This window comes from Acanthochromis polyacanthus, chromosome 16 (genome assembly GCF_021347895.1).
Source record: "Acanthochromis polyacanthus isolate Apoly-LR-REF ecotype Palm Island chromosome 16, KAUST_Apoly_ChrSc, whole genome shotgun sequence".
NCBI classification, from domain to species: Eukaryota; Metazoa; Chordata; class Actinopteri; family Pomacentridae; genus Acanthochromis; species Acanthochromis polyacanthus.
The window spans coordinates 37191032-37213503 of NC_067128.1; the positions used below are offsets into that span (position 1 = coordinate 37191032).

General features: G+C 41.2%; 2 protein-coding genes and 1 long non-coding RNA gene across 7 annotated transcripts in view; 2 read left to right on the top strand and 1 right to left on the bottom strand.

Moving 5' to 3' along the window:
* Positions 1-20573, top strand: part of hbs1l (HBS1-like translational GTPase) — an 85557-nt gene extending 64984 nt beyond the window's left edge. The window contains exons 18-19 of one of the 4 annotated variants that reach the window (XM_051936711.1): positions 3812-3956; positions 20362-20573. In XM_051936711.1, coding sequence (XP_051792671.1) covers positions 3812-3956; positions 20362-20373 — 157 coding nt within the window. In that variant the 3' untranslated portion in view covers positions 20374-20573. Of the gene's footprint in view, positions 1-3811; positions 3957-4833; positions 5045-20361 lie in introns of those variants that run through there. The other 3 variants (XM_051936708.1, XM_051936710.1, XM_051936709.1) reach the window with 3 other exon arrangements.
* The window catches only part of LOC127530298 (uncharacterized), a 31278-nt gene that overhangs the window by 1444 nt on the left and 7362 nt on the right, over positions 1-22472 (bottom strand). Inside the window, exon 1 of one of the 2 annotated variants that reach the window (XR_007936833.1) lies at positions 14073-14212. The exons of the other annotated variant lie outside the window; for it this stretch is intronic. This is a non-coding gene — a long non-coding RNA (uncharacterized LOC127530298). Of the gene's footprint in view, positions 1-14072; positions 14213-22472 lie in introns of those variants that run through there. 2 annotated transcript variants of the gene reach the window in all.
* LOC110972343 (2-aminomuconic semialdehyde dehydrogenase-like) lies at positions 7295-14471 on the top strand. Its single transcript, XM_051936715.1, has 7 exons — positions 7295-7545; positions 8546-8693; positions 9609-9764; positions 9840-9989; positions 10347-10603; positions 13054-13215; positions 13722-14471. The coding sequence occupies exons 1-7, from the start codon at positions 7402-7404 to the stop codon at positions 14172-14174; spliced, it is 1470 nt and encodes a 489-aa protein (XP_051792675.1). The 5' UTR covers positions 7295-7401; the 3' UTR covers positions 14175-14471.

Here is a 22472-nt window from a genome sequence, read left to right on the forward strand (position 1 = left end):
ATGCTTCATCATGATGCTGCCTCCACCATGCTTCATCATGATGCCGCCTCCACCGTGCTTCATCATGATGCTGCCTCCACCGTGCTTCAGTGGGGATGCTGTATTTCTGATAGCTTTGAGAAGAGAAAAAGTCTGTTTCTTCTAACTCAGTACAGTTTTTTGGTTGAAAAGAATTCCCTTACCAGTTGTCACATTAAAAGATTTAGTTTTAGTTTTTCTTTTTTCTGTTTTTTCTGTGGCTCAAACATGAATTTTTCTAATTTTTTCAGCTTCAGTACTTGAGCTGCTGAACCTCGGCTGAGATGAACTGACTTTACAAACTTATTTTTTCTTTTTTCTTTTCTGTGGCGTTAAACTTTAACCTTCCATCTGTTTTCTTTAATCCAGATTCAGTCTGAGGGCAGCAGATTATTCCAGACGTTCCTGAGGTGTTCCCGGGTCAGATGAGATACATCTGTCTCTCCAGAAAACTGAATGTAAATCACATTTGTTCTAATCTGAGGACATGCTGGCCTGGATCTGCTCTCCACAAACTGATTATGGATGAATTATAGCTTCCTGCTTGCTTTATATTTACCCAGTAAAGTGATGAAACTCAGCCAAAGTCTTCTGAACCCAGATGTTCTTCTGGTCTAAATAAAACTCTGGGGCTTTTTCCACTGATGATGATGAGGGCAAACCTTTATCAGTTTATTTCCGTTTTATTTCTGTTCCAGTGACTCAGCAGAAACTCAGCCATGATGGTTTTATTTGAGCGGTTCAGACGGCCGTCAGGAAGGTAAAGGTCATGAAATCATCACAACAAGCCGCTGAAAAGGTTAAAGATTTACCGATTCATCTGCAGAACAAAGTGAGCTGGAACATTTACAGCCAAATTAAGTTTTATTTTTTAAACAGCACATTTAGATAAAGACAAAAATGTGCAAAAAGAAAAAGAAAAAACAGGATTTAAGAAACAAATTATATGAAATACAAAAAGATAAGAAGTTTCTGAAATAAAATAAATCCAACCACCCTCTAGAAAATAATGTTTGGCCTCAACAGAAAATCTCTGACAGCTTTGAATGAAACTGTTGAAGCAGAATGAGCTTTTCCTCTTAGATGTATTTTAATTATTTACTGATTTGTAGCAGAAACATGTTTTTAAAACTGATTATTCACAAAAATAAGTCATATTTCCACATTATTTATGAGTATTTTTAAAACATCTATTTACCATAAATATGAAAACAAATTTGAAAAATATTGTTTTAAATTCTGAACTTAAAATTCTCACCTCAAAGTAAAGAAGCCAATGAAGTTCATAATAATAATAATTATTAATTTATTCAGTCTTCTTCTTTTCCCTTCAGGGGTCACCACAGCGAATCAATTGCCTCCATCTAACCCTGTCTGCTGCATCCTCTTCTCTCACACCAACTACCTTCATGTCCTCTTTAACCACATCCATAAACCTCCTCTTTGGTCTTCCTCTAGGCCTCCTGCCTGGCAGTGGGAAACTCAGCATCCTTCTACCAATATATTCACTCTCTCTCCTCTGGACATGTCTGAACCATCTCAGTCTGGCCTCTCTGACTTTATCTCCAAAGCCTCTAACATGTGCTGTCCCTCTGATGATGACAGTAAGACACAAAATTGCCAAAAAAGATATTAAAATCACAAAAGATGCTAAAATGACACAAAAATGACACAAAGATGCTAAAATTTATGTTGTAGGTTGTATATATTAGTAGTGTCTTTATATAACTTATATTGTCTTTATGGCTGAAACCGGGACCAGTGTCCAATTTCGTATTGTTGCATGTGCAAATGTGGAATGACATGACAATAAAGAACATTTGACCTTTAAAAATTGAAGAAAAAGATGCTGAAATCACACAAAAGATGCTAAAATGACACAGAATGACACAAAATATGCTGCCTCCACCGTGCTTCTTATAATGATGCTGCCTCCACCGTGCTTCACATCATGATGCTGCCTCCACCATGCTTCACATCATGATGCCTCCACCGTGCTTCACATCATGATGCCTCCACCATGCTTCATCATGATGCTGCCTCCACCGTGCTTCACATCATGATGCCTCCACCATGCTTCACATCATGATGGTGCCTCCACCGTGCTTCACGTCATGATGCTGCCTCCACCATGCTTCACGTCATGATGCCGCCTCCACCGTGCTTCACATCATGATGCTGCCTCCACCGTGCTTCACATCATGATGCCTCCACCATGCTTCACATCATGATGCCTCCACCGTGCTTCACATCATGATGCTGCCTCCACCGTGCTTCACATCATGATGCCTCCACCATGCTTCACATCATGATGCCTCCACCATGCTTCACGTCATGATGCCGCCTCCACCGTGCTTCACATCATGATGCCTCCACCATGCTTCACATCATGATGCCTCCACCATGCTTCACATCATGATGCTGCCTCCACCGTGCTTCACATCATGATGCTGCCTCCACCGTGCTTCACATCATGATGCCTCCACCATGCTTCACATCACGATGCCTCCACCATGCTTCACATCATGATGCTGCCTCCACCGTGCTTCACGTCATGATGCTGCCTCCACCGTGCTTCACATCATGATGCCTCCACCATGCTTCACATCATGATGCCTCCACCATGCTTCACATCATGATGCTGCCTCCACCGTGCTTCACATCATGATGACTCCACCATGCTTCACATCATGATGCCTCCACCATGCTTCACATCATGATGCCTCCACCATGCTTCACATCATGATGCTGCCTCCACCGTGCTTCACATCATGATGCCTCCACCATGCTTCACATCATGATGCTGCCTCCACCGTGCTTCACGTCATGATGCTGCCTCCACCATGCTTCACATCATGATGCCTCCACCATGCTTCACATCATGATGCCTCCACCATGCTTCACATCATGATGCTGCCTCCACCGTGCTTCACATCATGATGCTGCCTCCACCGTGCTTCACGTCATGATGCTGCCTCCACCATGCTTCACATCATGATGCCTCCACCATGCTTCACATCATGATGCCTCCACCATGCTTCACATCATGATGCTGCCTCCACCATGCTTCACATCATGATGCTGCCTCCACCGTGCTTCACATCATGATGCCTCCACCATGCTTCACGTCATGATGCTGCCTCCACCGTGCTTCACTGTGGGGACGACATGTTGCATGTTAATGTAGAGTTAATGTTTTAGTTTTTTATTTGTTTGATATTTTACTTGTTGTTATTTTTTAAATTTATTGTTTTAGTTTATATTTATTTTTGTGGTGTTTTAGTTGATATTCATATTTATATATTAAGTGTTGTATGTTATATTTATTTTTATTTATTTAGTGGTCAATTTTTTAGAATTAAGTTTTTCTATTTCTTTAGTTTTTTACTTTTTATTTTATTTGTGTAGTATTTTAGTTTTAATTGTTTTGAATTAGAATGAATTTTTATTTATCGACTAATTTACATTGATGTTTGTATTTGTTTATTATTTTACATGTTATATTTATTTATGTAGTGTTTTAGTATTTATTTTTATTGTTATTTTATATCTTCAGATGCCTAACTAAAGGGATGAGCGCCGTGGTGGAGGAGCTTAATATTTATTTATTAATATTATTATTATTATTATTTATAGATGTTTAACTAAAGGGATGAGCGCCGTGGTGGAGGAGCTTAATATTTATTTATTAATATTATTATTATTATTATTTATAGATGTTTAACTAAAGGGATGAACGCCGTGGTAGAGGAGCTTAATATTTATTTATTGTTATTATTATTATTATTTATAGATGTCTAACTAAGGGGATGAACGCCGTGGTGGAGGTGCAGACCCAGAGGCCGGTTTCTCTGGAGCTCTATAAGGACTATAAGGAACTGGGACGCTTCATGCTGAGATATGTTGGATCCACCATCGCAGCCGGAGTCGTTACCGAGGTAACCAGCCATCAGAGTTAATAAAGTGATCCATTAATCTGATAAACCAGGATTAAACCAGGATTAAACCAGGATTAAACCAGGGTTAAACCGGGATTAAACCATGAACAAACCAGGATTAAACCAGGATTAAACCATGAACAAACCAGGATTAAACCAGGGTTAAACCAGGATTAAACCGGGATTAAACCATGAACAAACCAGGATTAAACCATGAACAAACCAGGATTAAACCAGGATTAAACCAGGATTAAACCATGAACAAACCAGGATTAAATCAGTGTGAAACCAGTGTGAGGAACGTCTCTAAGCTGTTTAATCTTTCTGGACGAACTTTTTGTCATTTTTTGATCATTTTTGGATTTTTTTGAGGCATTTAAGAAAAGTTTTAAGTCACTTGTTTAAAACAAAAGTTTCATCCTGGCATTCTTTTTAAAAATCATTTCAGTGACTGTTTCATCATTTTTCAGTGATTCTGGACCAGTTTCAGCTCATAGTGGACGAGTTTAAATAATTCTGGTTAAATTTTCAGTCACTGTGGACAAAGTTTGTCATTCCAGACCAGTTTTGATCATTTAGGGGATTTTAAAATCATTTCAGAAACATTTTTGTCATTTTTAGCAGTTTGACTCATTTTAAACATTTTTAAAAATAATTATGGAAAGTTTGTTTTAATTTCTGTCAGTTTTTGAATAATTCTGTTTTTTTTGTGTCATTTTTTAACCACTTTATGTTGTAAATAACTAAGTGACTAATAACATCTAATAAAACAGTCATTTGTTTTGACAAACTGAACATCTGGATGAACAGAGTTCTTCCTGAACATCTGGATCCTTCAGGTTGACTTCAATCGTTTATTCTTCTCTTTCTGCTGCAGATCAAAGACTGAGGACCTCCATGGAGACTGAAGGTTTCTGAAGCTTCATCTGATCTTCCTCCATCAGAACCTAAAACGTCCACAGCTGCTCTGAACATCTGGACCTCCTGATCCTCCATCTGCTGCCAATAAACCATCGATCACTGAATGAGGCGTGGACAGACGCTGAAGCGTGTTTAAGAGTCAGGAAGTGGCATTGTCATCCGGATGTTTACGCTCCTTCCGCAGGGAGTTTTATACACAAAATGTGCACAAAACGAACTATGCAAAACTGGTGCCTCACACTCACTGGTTACACAGTTCACAAAGACTCTAAACACAGAGCAGCTTCTTCACTAAGGTGGCAGGCTGCTAACTGGAGCCTCAGGCCCCGTCCACACGAAGACAAACCGAGGTCTAAACGCATAAGTTTCTTGCCGAATCTGCGTATCATCCACATGAAGACGGCGTTTTGGGGGTCTGTAAACGATCATTTTTGAAACCAGGTTCCAGAGTGGAAAGATTTTGAAACGCCGTATACCCAGCTCCGTGTTTACCGGCTATCCGATACTTTTCAGATACGCTTGCGTCATAGTTTCGTATCTTCATTGACACACATGCGTCACACGTGGCAATGACAACAACAATGGCAGCGTACAGTGTAGCAAATGTGCTGATGAAGCTGGTTACCCTACTATCCCTGTTGCAGCAAAATCTCCTTCTTCTCAATCACCACAGAGTTGAACAAACAATTATCGAGGACACATTACGGCACTTTATTTACTTCCCGGCTTGTTGTCTGTTTACAACTTTTGCCGCAAGTGCGCATGCCCACCGTTTTTTCTTCTGTTTGCGTGTTTCCGTCATATCGCTACAGCGCCCCTAGAGGTCTGACGTGTTTTACAGCGTTTCCATGCGTATCGAGTGCATTCATGTAGACGCACACATTTTCTGAGACGCCTTCGTCTTTATGGCGATCGGTTTGAAACTGTTAAGCGTTTTGTCTTCGTGTGCATGGGGCCTCAGTCTCCACTTGAGACAGTAGGCTCCACACCAAAGTAGCAGCCGCCAACAGAAACCCAAAGTGTCGGCAGAACCCACCACGAGAATCTACAGACCGAAGTGTCTGTGGTACCCACCAACCCACCACCAGTACCTACAGACCGAAACACATCGAAATACAAACAAATTTTCACACACAAAGAGGCACCAGGGTGGACTGGTCACTGCTACCAGCCACCCAGACTAATGACATGGTGGCAGCTATATAGCCTTCAGGTTACTTAGGGTCAACAGTCCAGAGCAATGGAGAGTGTGGAAAAGAGGTGAAGAAGCGTGTACAGGCAGGCTGGAACGGCTGGAGAAAAGTGTCAGGTGTGATGTGTGATAGAAGAGTTTCAGCTAAAATGAAAGGAAAGGTTTACAAAACTGTGGTGAGACCAGCCATGTTGTTTGGTCTGGAGACAGTGTCCCTGAGGAAAAGACAGGAGGCAGAGCTGGAGGTAGCAGAACTGAAGATGCTGAGGTTCTCTTTGGGAGTGACCAGGATGGATAGGATCAGGAATGAGGACATCAGAGGGACAGCACATGTTAGAGGCTTTGGAGATAAAGTCAGAGAGGCCAGACTGAGATGGTTCAGACATGTCCAGAGGAGAGAGAGTGAATATATTGGTAGAAGGATGCTGAGTTTCCCACTGCCAGGCAGGAGGCCTAGAGGAAGACCAAAGAGGAGGTTTATGGATGTGGTTAAAGAGGACATGAAGGTAGTTGGTGTGAGAGAAGAGGATGCAGCAGACAGGGTTAGATGGAGGCAACTGATTCGCTGTGGCGACCCCTGAAGGGAAAGCCGAAAGAAAAAGAAGAAGAGGTATATAGCCTGCAGGTGTGGTGGTGCTGGCTGTATCTGGTTGGTCAGAGGTGGAGGGGAGCTGGAGGGTGGCCAATCAGGAAGGTCGGAGGGCGGGGAGAACCGGATTGCAGTGCAGGTCGTCATCTCTGGTGTCATCAGCTGGAATGGCTGACAGCTGGGGTTGTAGAGACTGAAACAGCCACAGCTGAACCCACACATGTGATTCCCCCCCCACACAAAGGCCCAACAGGACATCACCCCAGAAACCAGACGGCACACCAACACAGGAGGCCGTGACATGAAGTAATAAAATAAATCCAAGTTTTCAGGAGGAAAAAAACAATTAAATGCTCAAAAATTATTAAATATATAAAATAAATGTTTATATTTAGGTTTTCCAAGTTTAGATTTTTGAACTTCATATTTTATAAAAATAAACTTCATTATTATATATTTTAGATATTTTTTTGAAAGAACCTCTTTGATATTTTTTCATTTTAAATATGTTTTAAAATGTGTTTTATGCAGTAATGGAGTGCTTTTACTCTGATAGATTACTTCCTGTCCTCTGTAGGAGGACCAGTGAACTTGAGTACTTTTATTGTGAATATTTTCCTCTGAGTACTTCCTGTCCTCAGACCAGTGGATCACTGAGCTCCAGTGAACTTTATTCTGCTGCTGCGTCTGAAGGGGTTCCTGCTGCAGTTCTTTAATTAAGTTTAATTAGTTCACCTCTAATCATGTCTGAAGGTTCTAAAGGTTCTCTTCTGGTTCTGGAGAACTTCATCGGAGGGAAGTTCGTCTCCTGTCAGAAGCACATCGAGTCCTTCGATCCGTCCACTGGAGAAGTTTACTGTCTGATCCCAGACAGCGGACCACAGGAGGTCAGTGATTCTCTAATTAAATATTCATGTCTTTTTAGCACTTTGTTTCTATTTTTCTGCTTCTAGTTTGGGAATAATTCTGATGTTTGTTCAGACTTTTATTATTATTGAAATAAATGTGCAGAAATTAATGAAAACATGAGAAAAAATGTTTTTTATTGTTGATTTTGAGGCTGCAGTTTGACAGAGAACCACCTTTGATCTGTCAGGATTCAGTCTTTATTAATCATTAAACACGAGTCAACAAAGTGTGAAAGCTTCTGCAGGAACTAAAGTGTAGAAAGACAGGATTCACTCATTTTTCATTAAAATAAATGTTTAACGATGTTAAAGGACTCTGGAACGACCTGCAGATAAAACAAAACTGTTGAACATGACGCAGATTTTTTTTATTTTACTTTACATTTGGATTTTTTTCTTTGTGTGGAATAGATTAAATTAAACACGTCGTCTGTTCAAATGGTTGTATTTGTATTTATATAGCGCTTCAGAGTCCAGATTTATTGATTCATTTATTTACAATCTGTTTTCTGCTCAGATATCAGACCATAGAACGGTTCATCCATCAATCAGTTTATTTTTACAGCCTAAAGGCGACCAAAGAGCTTCACAGTGAAACAAAAGAAATTTATTTAAAAAAAAGAAATATCCAAAACATGTAAGAAAAAAATAAGAACACATGCAAAAATATTTTAGAAAGTCATTAAAATGTCACCAAGTAGTTTTTTAAAAGGATAAAATTCTCAAAGCTGAAGAAATAATTCAAACATTAATAAATGTACGAAATTAATGTAATTTTTTAAAAACTGGACTAAAATCAATCGCACATATAAAAGCATTTATATTAATATTTAAGATCAAATTCACTTTTTATTATTTATTATAAATGTACTATTTTTAAAGATAAAGATTTGGTTTTTGGACTTTAATTACAATTTTGGCCTTTAAAAAAAAAAAAAAAAAAAGAGTCCACATCTTTCCTCCCTCCTCTCGTCTTCAGGTGGACGTTGCCGTGGCAGCAGCTAAAGACGCCTTCCCTGATTGGTCGAGTCGCAGCCCTGAAGCCAGAGCTCAGATCCTGAACAAGCTGGCCGACCTGCTGGAGAAAAACCTGGAGGAGCTGGCCAAGGCCGAGTCCAGAGACCAGGGTACCATCAATAATCAATAATCAATAATCAATAAAAACCTGGAGGAGCTGGCCAAGGCCGAGTCCAGAGACCAGGGTACCATCAATAATCAATCATTAGTAATCAATATGATCAATAATCAATATGATTATTGATCATTTTGACCTATAATCAATAAAGCAGTCAGACGGTGACTCTGATGGAGGTTTAACAGAAATGAAAACTATTCAATCCAGTTTATTGATCACTGATTAAAGTATTGATCCGCTCACTGGAAAATAAATAAACATTTTAAATCTATTTGCTGTTATTTTACATTTTTTCCTGTTTAAATTACAGAAAATAACAAAAATATAAATATCTAAATAAGTAAATAAACAATCACAGAAAGAATTGATAATTTACATGTTTACTGTAAAAACAAACAAACATAAATAAACATAAATAACACATCAGAAATGTGCCGTTTTTAAAAAAGATAAACCATAAATTTACAGTATTATTGTGTTCAATATTCTTATTATTTTACAGATATTTATTAAAAAATAACATTCTGTGTTCCAGACTAAAAATGATGAAAAGATTTTAGATTTTTATTTTAAATATTTTTCCAGTTTTTCTAAATTTCAAAAAATATTTAATTAAAGTTGCTGAACAACGAAATAAATTTATATGTTGAAAAAAGGTCCAAAATTGTACAGAATGTTAAAATATTTTTACTAATAATATGCATGTTTTCCAAATATATATATTTACAATGCATGACTGTAAAAATACAATCAATACAATACAAAATCTATAATTTTTACAGGTATTTGCTGTTGTTGTCCCTGTGTTTATGGTTTTGTTTTCTACAATCTTCCACAGTTTTTAAATGTGTTTTGTTGCACCTTGGATATTTGGTTTGTATAGCTGCTGTGTTTTCCTCTCCTCCAGGTAAACCCGTCTCCTTGGCTCGTTCTCTGGACATCCCTCGCTCGGCGTATAACTTCCGTTTCTTCTCGTCTTCCATGCTCCACCACCTGAACGACTGCAGCCCCATGAACCACCTGAGCTCCCTGAGCTACACCCAGCGCTGCCCGGTGGGCGTCGGTGAGCTCCAGAGACCTTCAGCGTGTGTTTGAGGTGTTTGTGTGTCTGTTGTTCACCTGCTGTGTGTTTGTGTAGCCGGCCTGATCAGCCCCTGGAACCTCCCCCTCTACCTGCTCACCTGGAAGATCGCACCTGCCATCGCCGCCGGCAACACGGTGGTGGCCAAACCCAGCGAGATGACGTCAGTGACGGCCTGGATGATGTGCAAGCTGATGCAGGAGGCCGGTAAGAAGCTACAACTACCATGAAAAAACTACAGGTTCAACAATAAACTACAACTACAACAATAAACTACAACTACCATGAAAAACTGCAGGTTCAATAATAAACTACAACTATAAACAATAAACTACAACTACCATGAAAAAACTACCACAATAAACTACAGCTCCCAGAATGCACCGCAGTACCCTAATAAACTTCCACTGCCACAATAAACTACAGCTCCCAGAATGCACCGCAGTCCCCCGAATAAACTTCCACTGCCACAATAAACTACAGCCCCCATAACAAACTACAGCTCCCACCATGCACCTCTCAGGTGACATCAGCAGCCCTACAGCTGATTGGTTCTCTGTCCAGGTGTTCCTCCAGGTGTGGTCAACATCGTGTTCGGTTCCGGTCCCAGAGCCGGTGAAGCCCTGGTCGGTCATCCCGACGTCCCATTGATCTCCTTCACCGGCTCCACAGTAACGGCCCAGCGAATCACGGAGCGCAGCGCCCCCTACTGTAAGAAGCTCAGCCTGGAGCTGGGAGGGAAAAACCCGGCGGTCATCTTCGCTGACGCAGACCTGGAGCGATGCATTGAGACCACGGTCCGGTCCAGCTTCTCCAACCAGGTCAGGACAGGAACAGGAAGTAGAATCACTTCTATAGGTATTATTATTATTTAGACATGAGGCTGATCAGAAAGTAGAACATTCCAGGATCAAGTGAGTCTCCAACTGATCAGCAGAAACTCTAAGAACTCACAGCTTCTGTTGTCCAGGAAATAGTTGGAATTCCTGCAGAAAAACTCCATGAACCTGAACACTGGATATGAATCAGAGATCTGTTCAGATTGTAGGTCTGCTCTAAAACTTTCTCCAGTTGTCGGTAGGTCTACTCTAGATAAATGGTAAATGGTCTGTATTTATAGAGCGCTTTACTATACCTACAAGGTACCAAAGCGCTGTACATGATACGTCACATTCACCCATTCACACACACATTTACACACTGATGGCGGAAGCTGCCATGCAAGGCGCTAACCACGACCCACCAGGAGCAATTAGGGGGTTCAGTGCCTTGCGCAGGGACACCTCGACATGAGCACGACGGGCCGAGTATCGAACCTCCGGTTGCAAGACGGCCACTCTACCCACTGAGCCATGCCGCCCCACAGAGCTAGAACTTTCTGCAGCTGTCAGTAGGTCTACTCTAGAACTTTCTCCAGCTGTCGGTAGGTCTACTCTAAAACTTTCTCCAGTTGTCAGTAGGTCTACTCTAGAACTTTCTCCAGCTGTCGGTAGGTCTACTCTAAAACTTTCTCCAGTTGTCGGTAGGTCTACTCTAGAACTTTCTCCGGGTGTCACTAGGTCTACTCTAAAACTTTCTCCAGTTGGCAGTAGGTCTACTCTAAAACTTTCTCCAGTTGGCAGTAGGTCTACTCTAGAACTTTCTCCAGTTGTCAGTAGGTCGACTCTAGAACTTTCTCCAGTTTTCAGTGGGTCTACTCTAGAACTTTCTCCAGTTGTTGGTAGGTCTACTCTAAAACTTTCTCCGGTTGTCAGTAGGTCTACTCTAGAACTTTCTCCGGTTGTCAGTAGGTCTACTCTAGAACTTTCTCCAGTTGTCAGTAGGTCTACTCTAGAACTTTCTCCAGGTGTCAGTAGGTCTACTCTAGAACTTTCTCCGGTTGTCAGTAGGTCTACTCTAAAACTTTCTCAGTTGTCAGTAGCTCTACTCTAGAACTTTCTCCAGTGTCAGTAGTTCTACTCTAAACTTTCTCCAGTTGTCAGTCGGTCTACTCTAGAACTTTCTCCAGTTGTTGGTAGGTCTACTCTAAAGTTTCTCCAGTTGTCAGTAGTTCTACTCTAGAACTTTCTCCAGGTGTCAGTAGGTCTACTCTAGAACTTTCTCCAGTTGTCGGTAGGTCTGCTCTAGAACTTTCTCCAGTTTGTCAGTAGGTCTACTCTAGAACTTTCTCCAGGTGTCAGTAGATCTACTCTAGAACTTTCTTCAGGTGTCGGTAGGTCTACTCCAGAACTTTCTTTGATTAAGTAGTAGTTTTGATGTAGTAAGTTCAGGGTTTTTGTCATTTGATGTCATTTGAGGAAACTTTGAGTCACTGAATAAATTTCTTGTCATTTTGAACAAATTTTTAGATCATTTTGGACAAAATTCGAGTCATTGTGGACATGTTTTGGTCAACACTTTTGGTCTTTTGGTATTTTTAAACAACTGTGGACTAGATTTTATCAGTTTGGTTCCACACAGTGTGGAGTGATAGTGAACATTTTCCGTGTCTTTTCTGGACGGCTGTGAACGTTCCTGGACAGAGTTTGAACATTGTTTTCTAACGTCAGAATGTTTATGTGCTCATGTTCATTTTACGTCTATTCATATTTTTTGCTTCATATTTCAGTCTTTTAAATTAATTTGGGGGTTATTTTGTCTCCCATTGTTGTTTTACATCTTTCTGTGAAACATTTGAGCTGTTTTTTGTCACAGTTTGGTTGCTTTATATAATTTCTCGTGCTGTGTGCGTCACATTCTGAGAGACATGAGATGCTCACAGATCAGTTTAAATCCGTCCACAGTCTGAACACTGAACCTTTTTTTGGTCCAAAATGAGATAAAAACTACACAAATGAGACTCAAAACTACAGAAAGGAGACACATCTTTCTGACATAGACGTGAAACAACATGAACAAGACACAAAATAACAGAAACTCAACAGAAATCTGTTTTAGCTCCTCTCTACAGACTGTTTGGTCAGAACAACTACAGCGATCAAAGGATCATTTTGGGCTTTAAAACCTTTGAAGAATTTCACCATCTGAACGCTAGAACTCTCTTGTGACACCTGCATGGATGTAAAACTGATCTGGTGTCAGTTTTTAACACTTAAATAAAGTTACTGTGGATAAAGAACTTTGTTCAGATTTGGCTGATTGAATGGTTCTATGAAGATGCAGTACCTGGGTTTGTCCACATGGAGGCGATCTGAGCTCATGTTTGGTCTTCAGGTGTGTCGATAGAAGCTGTCTCTCAACCTTCATCTCTCCATGTTTTCTTTTCCTTCAGGGAGAAATCTGTTTGTGCACCAGCAGGATCTACGTAGAACGAAGTCTTTACCCCGAGTTCCTGCAGAGGTTTGTGGCTGCAGCTAAGAAATGGAAAACCGGCGTTCCATCCGACCCGAGCAGCAACAACGGAGCTCTGATCAGCAAAGAACACCTGGAGAAGGTAGTTAGAGGACATTTATTCTCTGTTTTCTCTCCTCACATGGTTCTGTTTGACATATCTGTTTCAGGTTCACAGATTTGTGTCCAATAACTTGAAACTCGTCCAAAACAACCAATAACTGTCCAGAAATACTCAAAATATTTCCAAAATGACTTGAGACTTTCTCTAAACAAACAAACTTCTCGAAAATAGTCCAAATTGTTAAAATGACTTAAATTTAGTTCAAAATTTGGCTAAAATGTTTGAAGACTCCTGCAAAATGTCTCAAAATCTGTCCCACATAACGTTTGTGTAAATAAGCAAAAATTGTCCAAAGTTACTGAAAATGTTTAAAAAAGGACTCAAAATAATCCAAAATTTGTCTAAATGTTTAGAAAACTTGTTTAAAATCGCGAAAACTCTTTCCAAAAAACTGAAAACACGTCAGAAATGGCTCAGATGTGTCCGAGGTGACGTTTCAGTTAAACCTGTTTCATTTAAACCCGTTTCATTTTAACCCGTTTCAGGTCCGTGGTTTCGTGTCTCTGGCTAAGTCTGAAGGCGCTGTGATCCACTGTGGTGAAGGCGTCGACCGGCTGGATCTACCGGAACCCAACCGCTCCGGGTACTTCATGCCGACCACCGTGATCTCCGGGGTTTCCGACACATCCAGGGTCATGCAGGAGGAGATCTTCGGTCCGGTCACCTGCATCAGTCCCTTCGACTCCGAGGAAGAAGCCGTCTCCAGAGCTAACGGCGTCCGCTACGGCCTCTCCGCCACCGTCTGGTCCAGAGACGTGGAGAAGGTCCACCGAGTGGCCCAGAAGATCCAGGCTGGTCTGGTCTGGACCAACTGCTGGCTGATCCGAGACCTGAACCTGCCCTTTGGAGGCATGAAGAACTCCGGAGTGGGACGGGAAGGAGGGAAGGATTCGTATCACTTCTTCACCGAGGTCAAGACCATCACCATCAAACACTGAAGGAACATCTGGAGAACCAAAAACACAGCAAAAAGAAAAATGATTTAACTTTAATCTCAATCAGTGTCTGAGCTGCTCCTGAAACACCTGAAGACCTGCAAACTAGAAGAAGAAGAAGATCCAGAGGGGGGGATGGAGGCGTTTGTTGTGGACAGAATGTGTTGATCATCTGAGACTGTTGGAGCAGAAACATGAACCACAGTTCACATGTTTGAAAGTTCTCAGGATGTTTCTGTAGAACGCTGTGCAGAAGAAAACCAATAAACATGAATAAAAAGATAAAACCCCTCACCAAAACGACTTCAGTTTGTACAAAATGACTTCAAGCTCTTCCAAAAACGTGTCTTAAAGGGAAACGACTTGTCCTCAGTGACAAAGTCATTGTGCAAAATGACATTTGATCCATAATGAGTTAGAATATGTCCAAGATGACAGACTCTGTAGTAACTGACAAAAAAAATCCAAAATGAGTGGAAACTTGGACTAAATAACTCAAAATTTGGATGAAAATCATTCATAATGTGTCCAAAATAACACAAATCTGGCTCAGAATAACTCTAAACTTCTCCAAAACATGCTTAGAATGATGATAAAAACACGTCATACATGATAAAAACAATACAGGTTTTCCAGAGTTACTGAAAACTTCCACAAAATATCTTTCTTTTCCCCAATATTACTCTAAATTTATTCAAAATACCTCAGAACTTCTCCAAAATGACCTGAAGCAAAATAAGAAAAGGACGTCTTAAATGACAAAATCATCGTCCAGAATGACTTTTTTTTTTCAGAATTGCTTAAAGTTTGTCCAGAACCACAGACTTTGTATAAATTGAGCCAAAAAATCCCAAAATAACCTGAATCTTGCTCAGTTACTCAAAACTTTTATAATAAGACTTCAATTCTTTCCAAAATAACTCTAAACTTTTCCAAAAATGTGCTTAAGGATTACCGTGCTTCACATCATGATGCTGCCTCCACCGTGCTTCACGTCATGATGCTGCCTCCACCGTGCTTCACATCATGATGCTGCCTCCACCGTGCTTCATCATGATGCTGCCTCCACCGTGCTTCACGTCATGATGCTGCCTCCACCGTGCTCCACATCATGATGCTGCCTCCACCGTGCTTCACATCATGATGCTGCCTCCACCGTGCTTCACATCATGATGCTGCCTCCACCGTGCTTCACATCATGATGCTGCCTCCACCGTGCTTCATCATGATGCTGCCTCCACCGTGCTTCACATCATGATGCTGCCTCCACCGTGCTTCATCATGATGCTGCCTCCACCGTGCTTCACATCATGATGCTGCCTCCACCGTGCTTCATCATGATGCTGCCTCCACCGTGCTTCACATCATGATGCTGCCTCCACCATGCTTCATCATGATGCTGCCTCCACCATGCTTCATCATGATGCTGCCTCCACCGTGCTTCAGTGGGGATGCTGTATTTCTGATAGCTTTGAGAGAGAAAAAGTCTGTTTCTTCTAACTCAGTACAGTTTTTTGGTTGAAAAGAATTCCCTTACCAGTTGTCACACTAAAAGATTTAGTTTTAGTTTTTCTTTTTTCTGTTTTTTCTGTGGCTCAAACATGAATTTTTCTAATTTTTTCAGCTTCAGTACTTGAGCTGCTGAACCTCGGCTGAGATGAACTGACTTTACAAACTTATTTTTTCTTTTTTCTTTTCTGTGGCGTTAAACTTTAACCTTCCATCTGTTTTCTTTAATCCAGATTCAGTCTGAGGGCAGCAGATTATTCCAGACGTTCCTGAGGTGTTCCCGGGTCAGATGAGATACATCTGTCTCTCCAGAAAACTGAATGTAAATCACATTTGTTCTAATCTGAGGACATGCTGGCCTGGATCTGCTCTCCACAAACTGATTATGGATGAATTATAGCTTCCTGCTTGCTTTATATTTACCCAGTAAAGTGATGAAACTCAGCCAAAGTCTTCTGAACCCAGATGTTCTTCTGGTCTAAATAAAACTCTGGGGCTTTTTCCACTGATGATGATGAGGGCAAACCTTTATCAGTTTATTTCCGTTTTATTTCTGTTCCAGTGACTCAGCAGAAACTCAGCCATGATGGTTTTATTTGAGCGGTTCAGACGGCCGTCAGGAAGGTAAAGGTCATGAAATCATCACAACAAGCCGCTGAAAAGGTTAAAGATTTACCGATTCATCTGCAGACAAAGTGAGCTGGAACATTTACAGCCAAATTAAGTTTTATTTTTTAAACAGCACATTTAGATAAAGACAAAAATGTGCAAAAAGAAAAAGAAAAAAACAGGATTTAAGAAACAAATTATATGAAATACAAAAAGATAAGAAGTTTCTGAAATAAAATAAATCCAACCACCCTCTAGAAAATAATGTTTGGCCTCAACAGAAAAATCTCTGACAGCTTTGAATGAAACTGTTGAAGCAGAATGGCTTTCCTCTTAGATGTATTTAATTATTTACTGATTTGTAGCAGAAACATGTTTTTTAAAACTGATTATTCACAAAAATAAGTCATATTTCCACATTATTTATGAGTTTTTAAAACATCTATTTACCATAAATATGAAAACAAATTTGAAAAATATTGTTTTAAATTCTGAACTTAAAATTCTCACCTCAAAGTAAAGAAGCCAATGAAGTCATAATAATAATAATTATTAATTTATTCAGTCTTCTTCTTTTCCCTTCAGGGGTCACCACAGCGAATCAATTGCCTCCATCTAACCCTGTCTGCTGCATCCTCTTCTCTCACACCAACTACCTTCATGTCCTCTTTAACCACATCCATAAACCTCCTCTTTGGTCTTTCCTCTAGGCTCCTGCCTGGCAGTGGGAACTCAGCATCCTGTCTACCAATATATTCCACTCTCTCTCCTCTGGACATGTCTGGAACCATCTCAGTCTGGCCTCTCTGACTTTATCTCCAAAGCCTCTAACATGTGCTGTCCCTCTGATGATGACAGTAAGACACAAAAATTGCCAAAAAAAGATATTAAAATCACAAAAGATGCTAAAATGACACAAAAAATGACACAAAGATGCTAAAATTTATGTTGTAGGTTGTATATATTAGTAGTTGTCTTTATATAACTTATATGTCTTTATGGCTGAAACCGGGGACCAGTGTCCAATTTCGTATTGTTTGCATGTGGCAAAATGTGGAATGACATGACAATAAAGAACATTTGACCTTTAAAATTGAAGAAAAAGATGCTGAAATCACACAAAAGATGCTAAAATGACACAGAATGACACAAAATATGCTGCCTCCACCGTGCTTCTTATAATGATGCTGCCTCCACCGTGCTTCACATCATGATGCTGCCTCCACCATGCTTCACATCATGATGCCTCCACCGTGCTTCACATCATGATGCCTCCACATGCTTCATCATGATGCTGCCTCCACCGTGCTTCACATCATGATGCCTCCACCATGCTTCACATCATGATGGTGCCTCCACCGTGCTTCACGTCATGATGCTGCCTCCACCATGCTTCACGTCATGATGCCGCCTCCACCGTGCTTCACATCATGATGCTGCCTCCACCGTGCTTCACATCATGATGCCTCCACCATGCTTCACATCATGATGCCTCCACCGTGCTTCACATCATGATGCTGCCTCCACCGTGCTTCACATCATGATGCCTCCACCATGCTTCACATCATGATGCCTCCACCATGCTTCACGTCATGATGCCGCCTCCACCGTGCTTCACATCATGATGCCTCCACCATGCTTCACATCATGATGCCTCCACCATGCTTCACATCATGATGCTGCCTCCACCGTGCTTCACATCATGATGCTGCCTCCACCGTGCTTCACATCATGATGCCTCCACCATGCTTCACATCACGATGCCTCCACCATGCTTCACATCATGATGCTGCCTCCACCGTGCTTCACGTCATGATGCTGCCTCCACCGTGCTTCACATCATGATGCCTCCACCATGCTTCACATCATGATGCCTCCACCATGCTTCACATCATGATGCTGCCTCCACCGTGCTTCACATCATGATGACTCCACCATGCTTCACATCATGATGCCTCCACCATGCTTCACATCATGATGCCTCCACCATGCTTCACATCATGATGCTGCCTCCACCGTGCTTCACATCATGATGCCTCCACCATGCTTCACATCATGATGCTGCCTCCACCGTGCTTCACGTCATGATGCTGCCTCCACCATGCTTCACATCATGATGCCTCCACCATGCTTCACATCATGATGCCTCCACCATGCTTCACATCATGATGCTGCCTCCACCGTGCTTCACATCATGATGCTGCCTCCACCGTGCTTCACGTCATGATGCTGCCTCCACCATGCTTCACATCATGATGCCTCCACCATGCTTCACATCATGATGCCTCCACCATGCTTCACATCATGATGCTGCCTCCACCATGCTTCACATCATGATGCTGCCTCCACCGTGCTTCACATCATGATGCCTCCACCATGCTTCACGTCATGATGCTGCCTCCACCGTGCTTCACTGTGGGGACGACATGTTGCATGTTAATGTAGAGTTAATGTTTTAGTTTTTTATTTGTTTGATATTTTACTTGTTGTTATTTTTTAAATTTATTGTTTTAGTTTATATTTATTTTTGTGGTGTTTTAGTTGATATTCATATTTATATATTAAGTGTTGTATGTTATATTTATTTTTATTTATTTAGTGGTCAATTTTTTTAGAATTAAGTTTTTCTATTTCTTTAGTTTTTTTACTTTTATTTTATTTGTGTAGTATTTTAGTTTTAATTGTTTTGAATTAGAATGAATTTTTATTTATCGACTAATTTACATTGATGTTTGTATTTGTTTATTATTTTACATGTTATATTTATTTATGTAGTGTTTTAGTATTTATTTTATTGTTATTTTATATCTTCAGATGCCTAACTAAAGGGATGAGCGCCGTGGTGGAGGAGCTTAATATTTATTTATTAATATTATTATTATTATTATTTATAGATGTTTAACTAAAGGGATGAGCGCCGTGGTGGAGGAGCTTAATATTTATTTATTAATATTATTATTATTATTATTTATAGATGTTTAACTAAAGGGATGAACGCCGTGGTAGAGGAGCTTAATATTTATTTATTGTTATTATTATTATTATTTATAGATGTCTAACTAAGGGGATGAACGCCGTGGTGGAGGTGCAGACCCAGAGGCCGGTTTCTCTGGAGCTCTATAAGGACTATAAGGAACTGGGACGCTTCATGCTGAGATATGTTGGATCCACCATCGCAGCCGGAGTCGTTACCGAGGTAACCAGCCATCAGAGTTAATAAAGTGATCCATTAATCTGATAAACCAGGATTAAACCAGGATTAAACCAGGATTAAACCAGGGTTAAACCGGGATTAAACCATGAACAAACCAGGATTAAACCAGGATTAAACCATGAACAAACCAGGATTAAACCAGGGTTAAACCAGGATTAAACCGGGATTAAACCATGAACAAACCAGGATTAAACCATGAACAAACCAGGATTAAACCAGGATTAAACCAGGATTAAACCATGAACAAACCAGGATTAAATCAGTGTGAAACCAGTGTGAGGAACGTCTCTAAGCTGTTTAATCTTTCTGGACGAACTTTTTGTCATTTTTTGATCATTTTTGGATTTTTTGAGGCATTTAAGAAAAGTTTTAAGTCACTTGTTTAAAACAAAAGTTTCATCCTGGCATTCTTTTTAAAAATCATTTCAGTGACTGTTTCATCATTTTTCAGTGATTCTGGACCAGTTTCAGCTCATAGTGGACGAGTTTAAATAATTCTGGTTAAATTTTCAGTCACTGTGGACAAAGTTTGTCATTCCAGACCAGTTTTGATCATTTAGGGGATTTTAAAATCATTTCAGAAACATTTTTGTCATTTTTAGCAGTTTGACTCATTTTAAACATTTTTAAAAATAATTATGGAAAGTTTGTTTTAATTTCTGTCAGTTTTTGAATAATTCTGTTTTTTTTGTGTCATTTTTTAACCACTTTATGTTGTAAATAACTAAGTGACTAATAACATCTAATAAAACAGTCATTTGTTTTGACAAACTGAACATCTGGATGAACAGAGTTCTTCCTGAACATCTGGATCCTTCAGGTTGACTTCAATCGTTTATTCTTCTCTTTCTGCTGCAGATCAAAGACTGAGGACCTCCATGGAGACTGAAGGTTTCTGAAGCTTCATCTGATCTTCCTCCATCAGAACCTAAAACGTCCACAGCTGCTCTGAACATCTGGACCTCCTGATCCTCCATCTGCTGCCAATAAACCATCGATCACTGAATGAGGCGTGGACAGACGCTGAAGCGTGTTTAAGAGTCAGGAAGTGGCATTGTCATCCGGATGTTTACGCTCCTTCCGCAGGGAGTTTTATACACAAAATGTGCACAAAACGAACTATGCAAAACTGGTGCCTCACACTCACTGGTTACACAGTTCACAAAGACTCTAAACACAGAGCAGCTTCTTCACTAAGGTGGCAGGCTGCTAACTGGAGCCTCAGGCCCCGTCCACACGAAGACAAACCGAGGTCTAAACGCATAAGTTTCTTGCCGAATCTGCGTATCATCCACATGAAGACGGCGTTTTGGGGGTCTGTAAACGATCATTTTTGAAACCAGGTTCCAGAGTGGAAAGATTTTGAAACGCCGTATACCCAGCTCCGTGTTTACCGGCTATCCGATACTTTTCAGATACGCTTGCGTCATAGTTTCGTATCTTCATTGACACACATGCGTCACACGTGGCAATGACAACAACAATGGCAGCGTACAGTGTAGCAAATGTGCTGATGAAGCTGGTTACCCTACTATCCCTGTTGCAGCAAAATCTCCTTCTTCTCAATCACCACAGAGTTGAACAAACAATTATCGAGGACACATTACGGCACTTTATTTACTTCCCGGCTTGTTGTCTGTTTACAACTTTTGCCGCAAGTGCGCATGCCCACCGTTTTTTCTTCTGTTTGCGTGTTTCCGTCATATCGCTACAGCGCCCCTAGAGGTCTGACGTGTTTTACAGCGTTTCCATGCGTATCGAGTGCATTCATGTAGACGCACACATTTTCTGAGACGCCTTCGTCTTTATGGCGATCGGTTTGAAACTGTTAAGCGTTTTGTCTTCGTGTGCATGGGGCCTCAGTCTCCACTTGAGACAGTAGGCTCCACACCAAAGTAGCAGCCGCCAACAGAAACCCAAAGTGTCGGCAGAACCCACCACGAGAATCTACAGACCGAAGTGTCTGTGGTACCCACCAACCCACCACCAGTACCTACAGACCGAAACACATCGAAATACAAACAAATTTTCACACACAAAGAGGCACCAGGGTGGACTGGTCACTGCTACCAGCCACCCAGACTAATGACATGGTGGCAGCTATATAGCCTTCAGGTTACTTAGGGTCAACAGTCCAGAGCAATGGAGAGTGTGGAAAAGAGGTGAAGAAGCGTGTACAGGCAGGCTGGAACGGCTGGAGAAAAGTGTCAGGTGTGATGTGTGATAGAAGAGTTTCAGCTAAAATGAAAGGAAAGGTTTACAAAACTGTGGTGAGACCAGCCATGTTGTTTGGTCTGGAGACAGTGTCCCTGAGGAAAAGACAGGAGGCAGAGCTGGAGGTAGCAGAACTGAAGATGCTGAGGTTCTCTTTGGGAGTGACCAGGATGGATAGGATCAGGAATGAGGACATCAGAGGGACAGCACATGTTAGAGGCTTTGGAGATAAAGTCAGAGAGGCCAGACTGAGATGGTTCAGACATGTCCAGAGGAGAGAGAGTGAATATATTGGTAGAAGGATGCTGAGTTTCCCACTGCCAGGCAGGAGGCCTAGAGGAAGACCAAAGAGGAGGTTTATGGATGTGGTTAAAGAGGACATGAAGGTAGTTGGTGTGAGAGAAGAGGATGCAGCAGACAGGGTTAGATGGAGGCAACTGATTCGCTGTGGCGACCCCTGAAGGGAAAGCCGAAAGAAAAAGAAGAAGAGGTATATAGCCTGCAGGTGTGGTGGTGCTGGCTGTATCTGGTTGGTCAGAGGTGGAGGGGAGCTGGAGGGTGGCCAATCAGGAAGGTCGGAGGGCGGGGAGAACCGGATTGCAGTGCAGGTCGTCATCTCTGGTGTCATCAGCTGGAATGGCTGACAGCTGGGGTTGTAGAGACTGAAACAGCCACAGCTGAACCCACACATGTGATTCCCCCCCCACACAAAGGCCCAACAGGACATCACCCCAGAAACCAGACGGCACACCAAC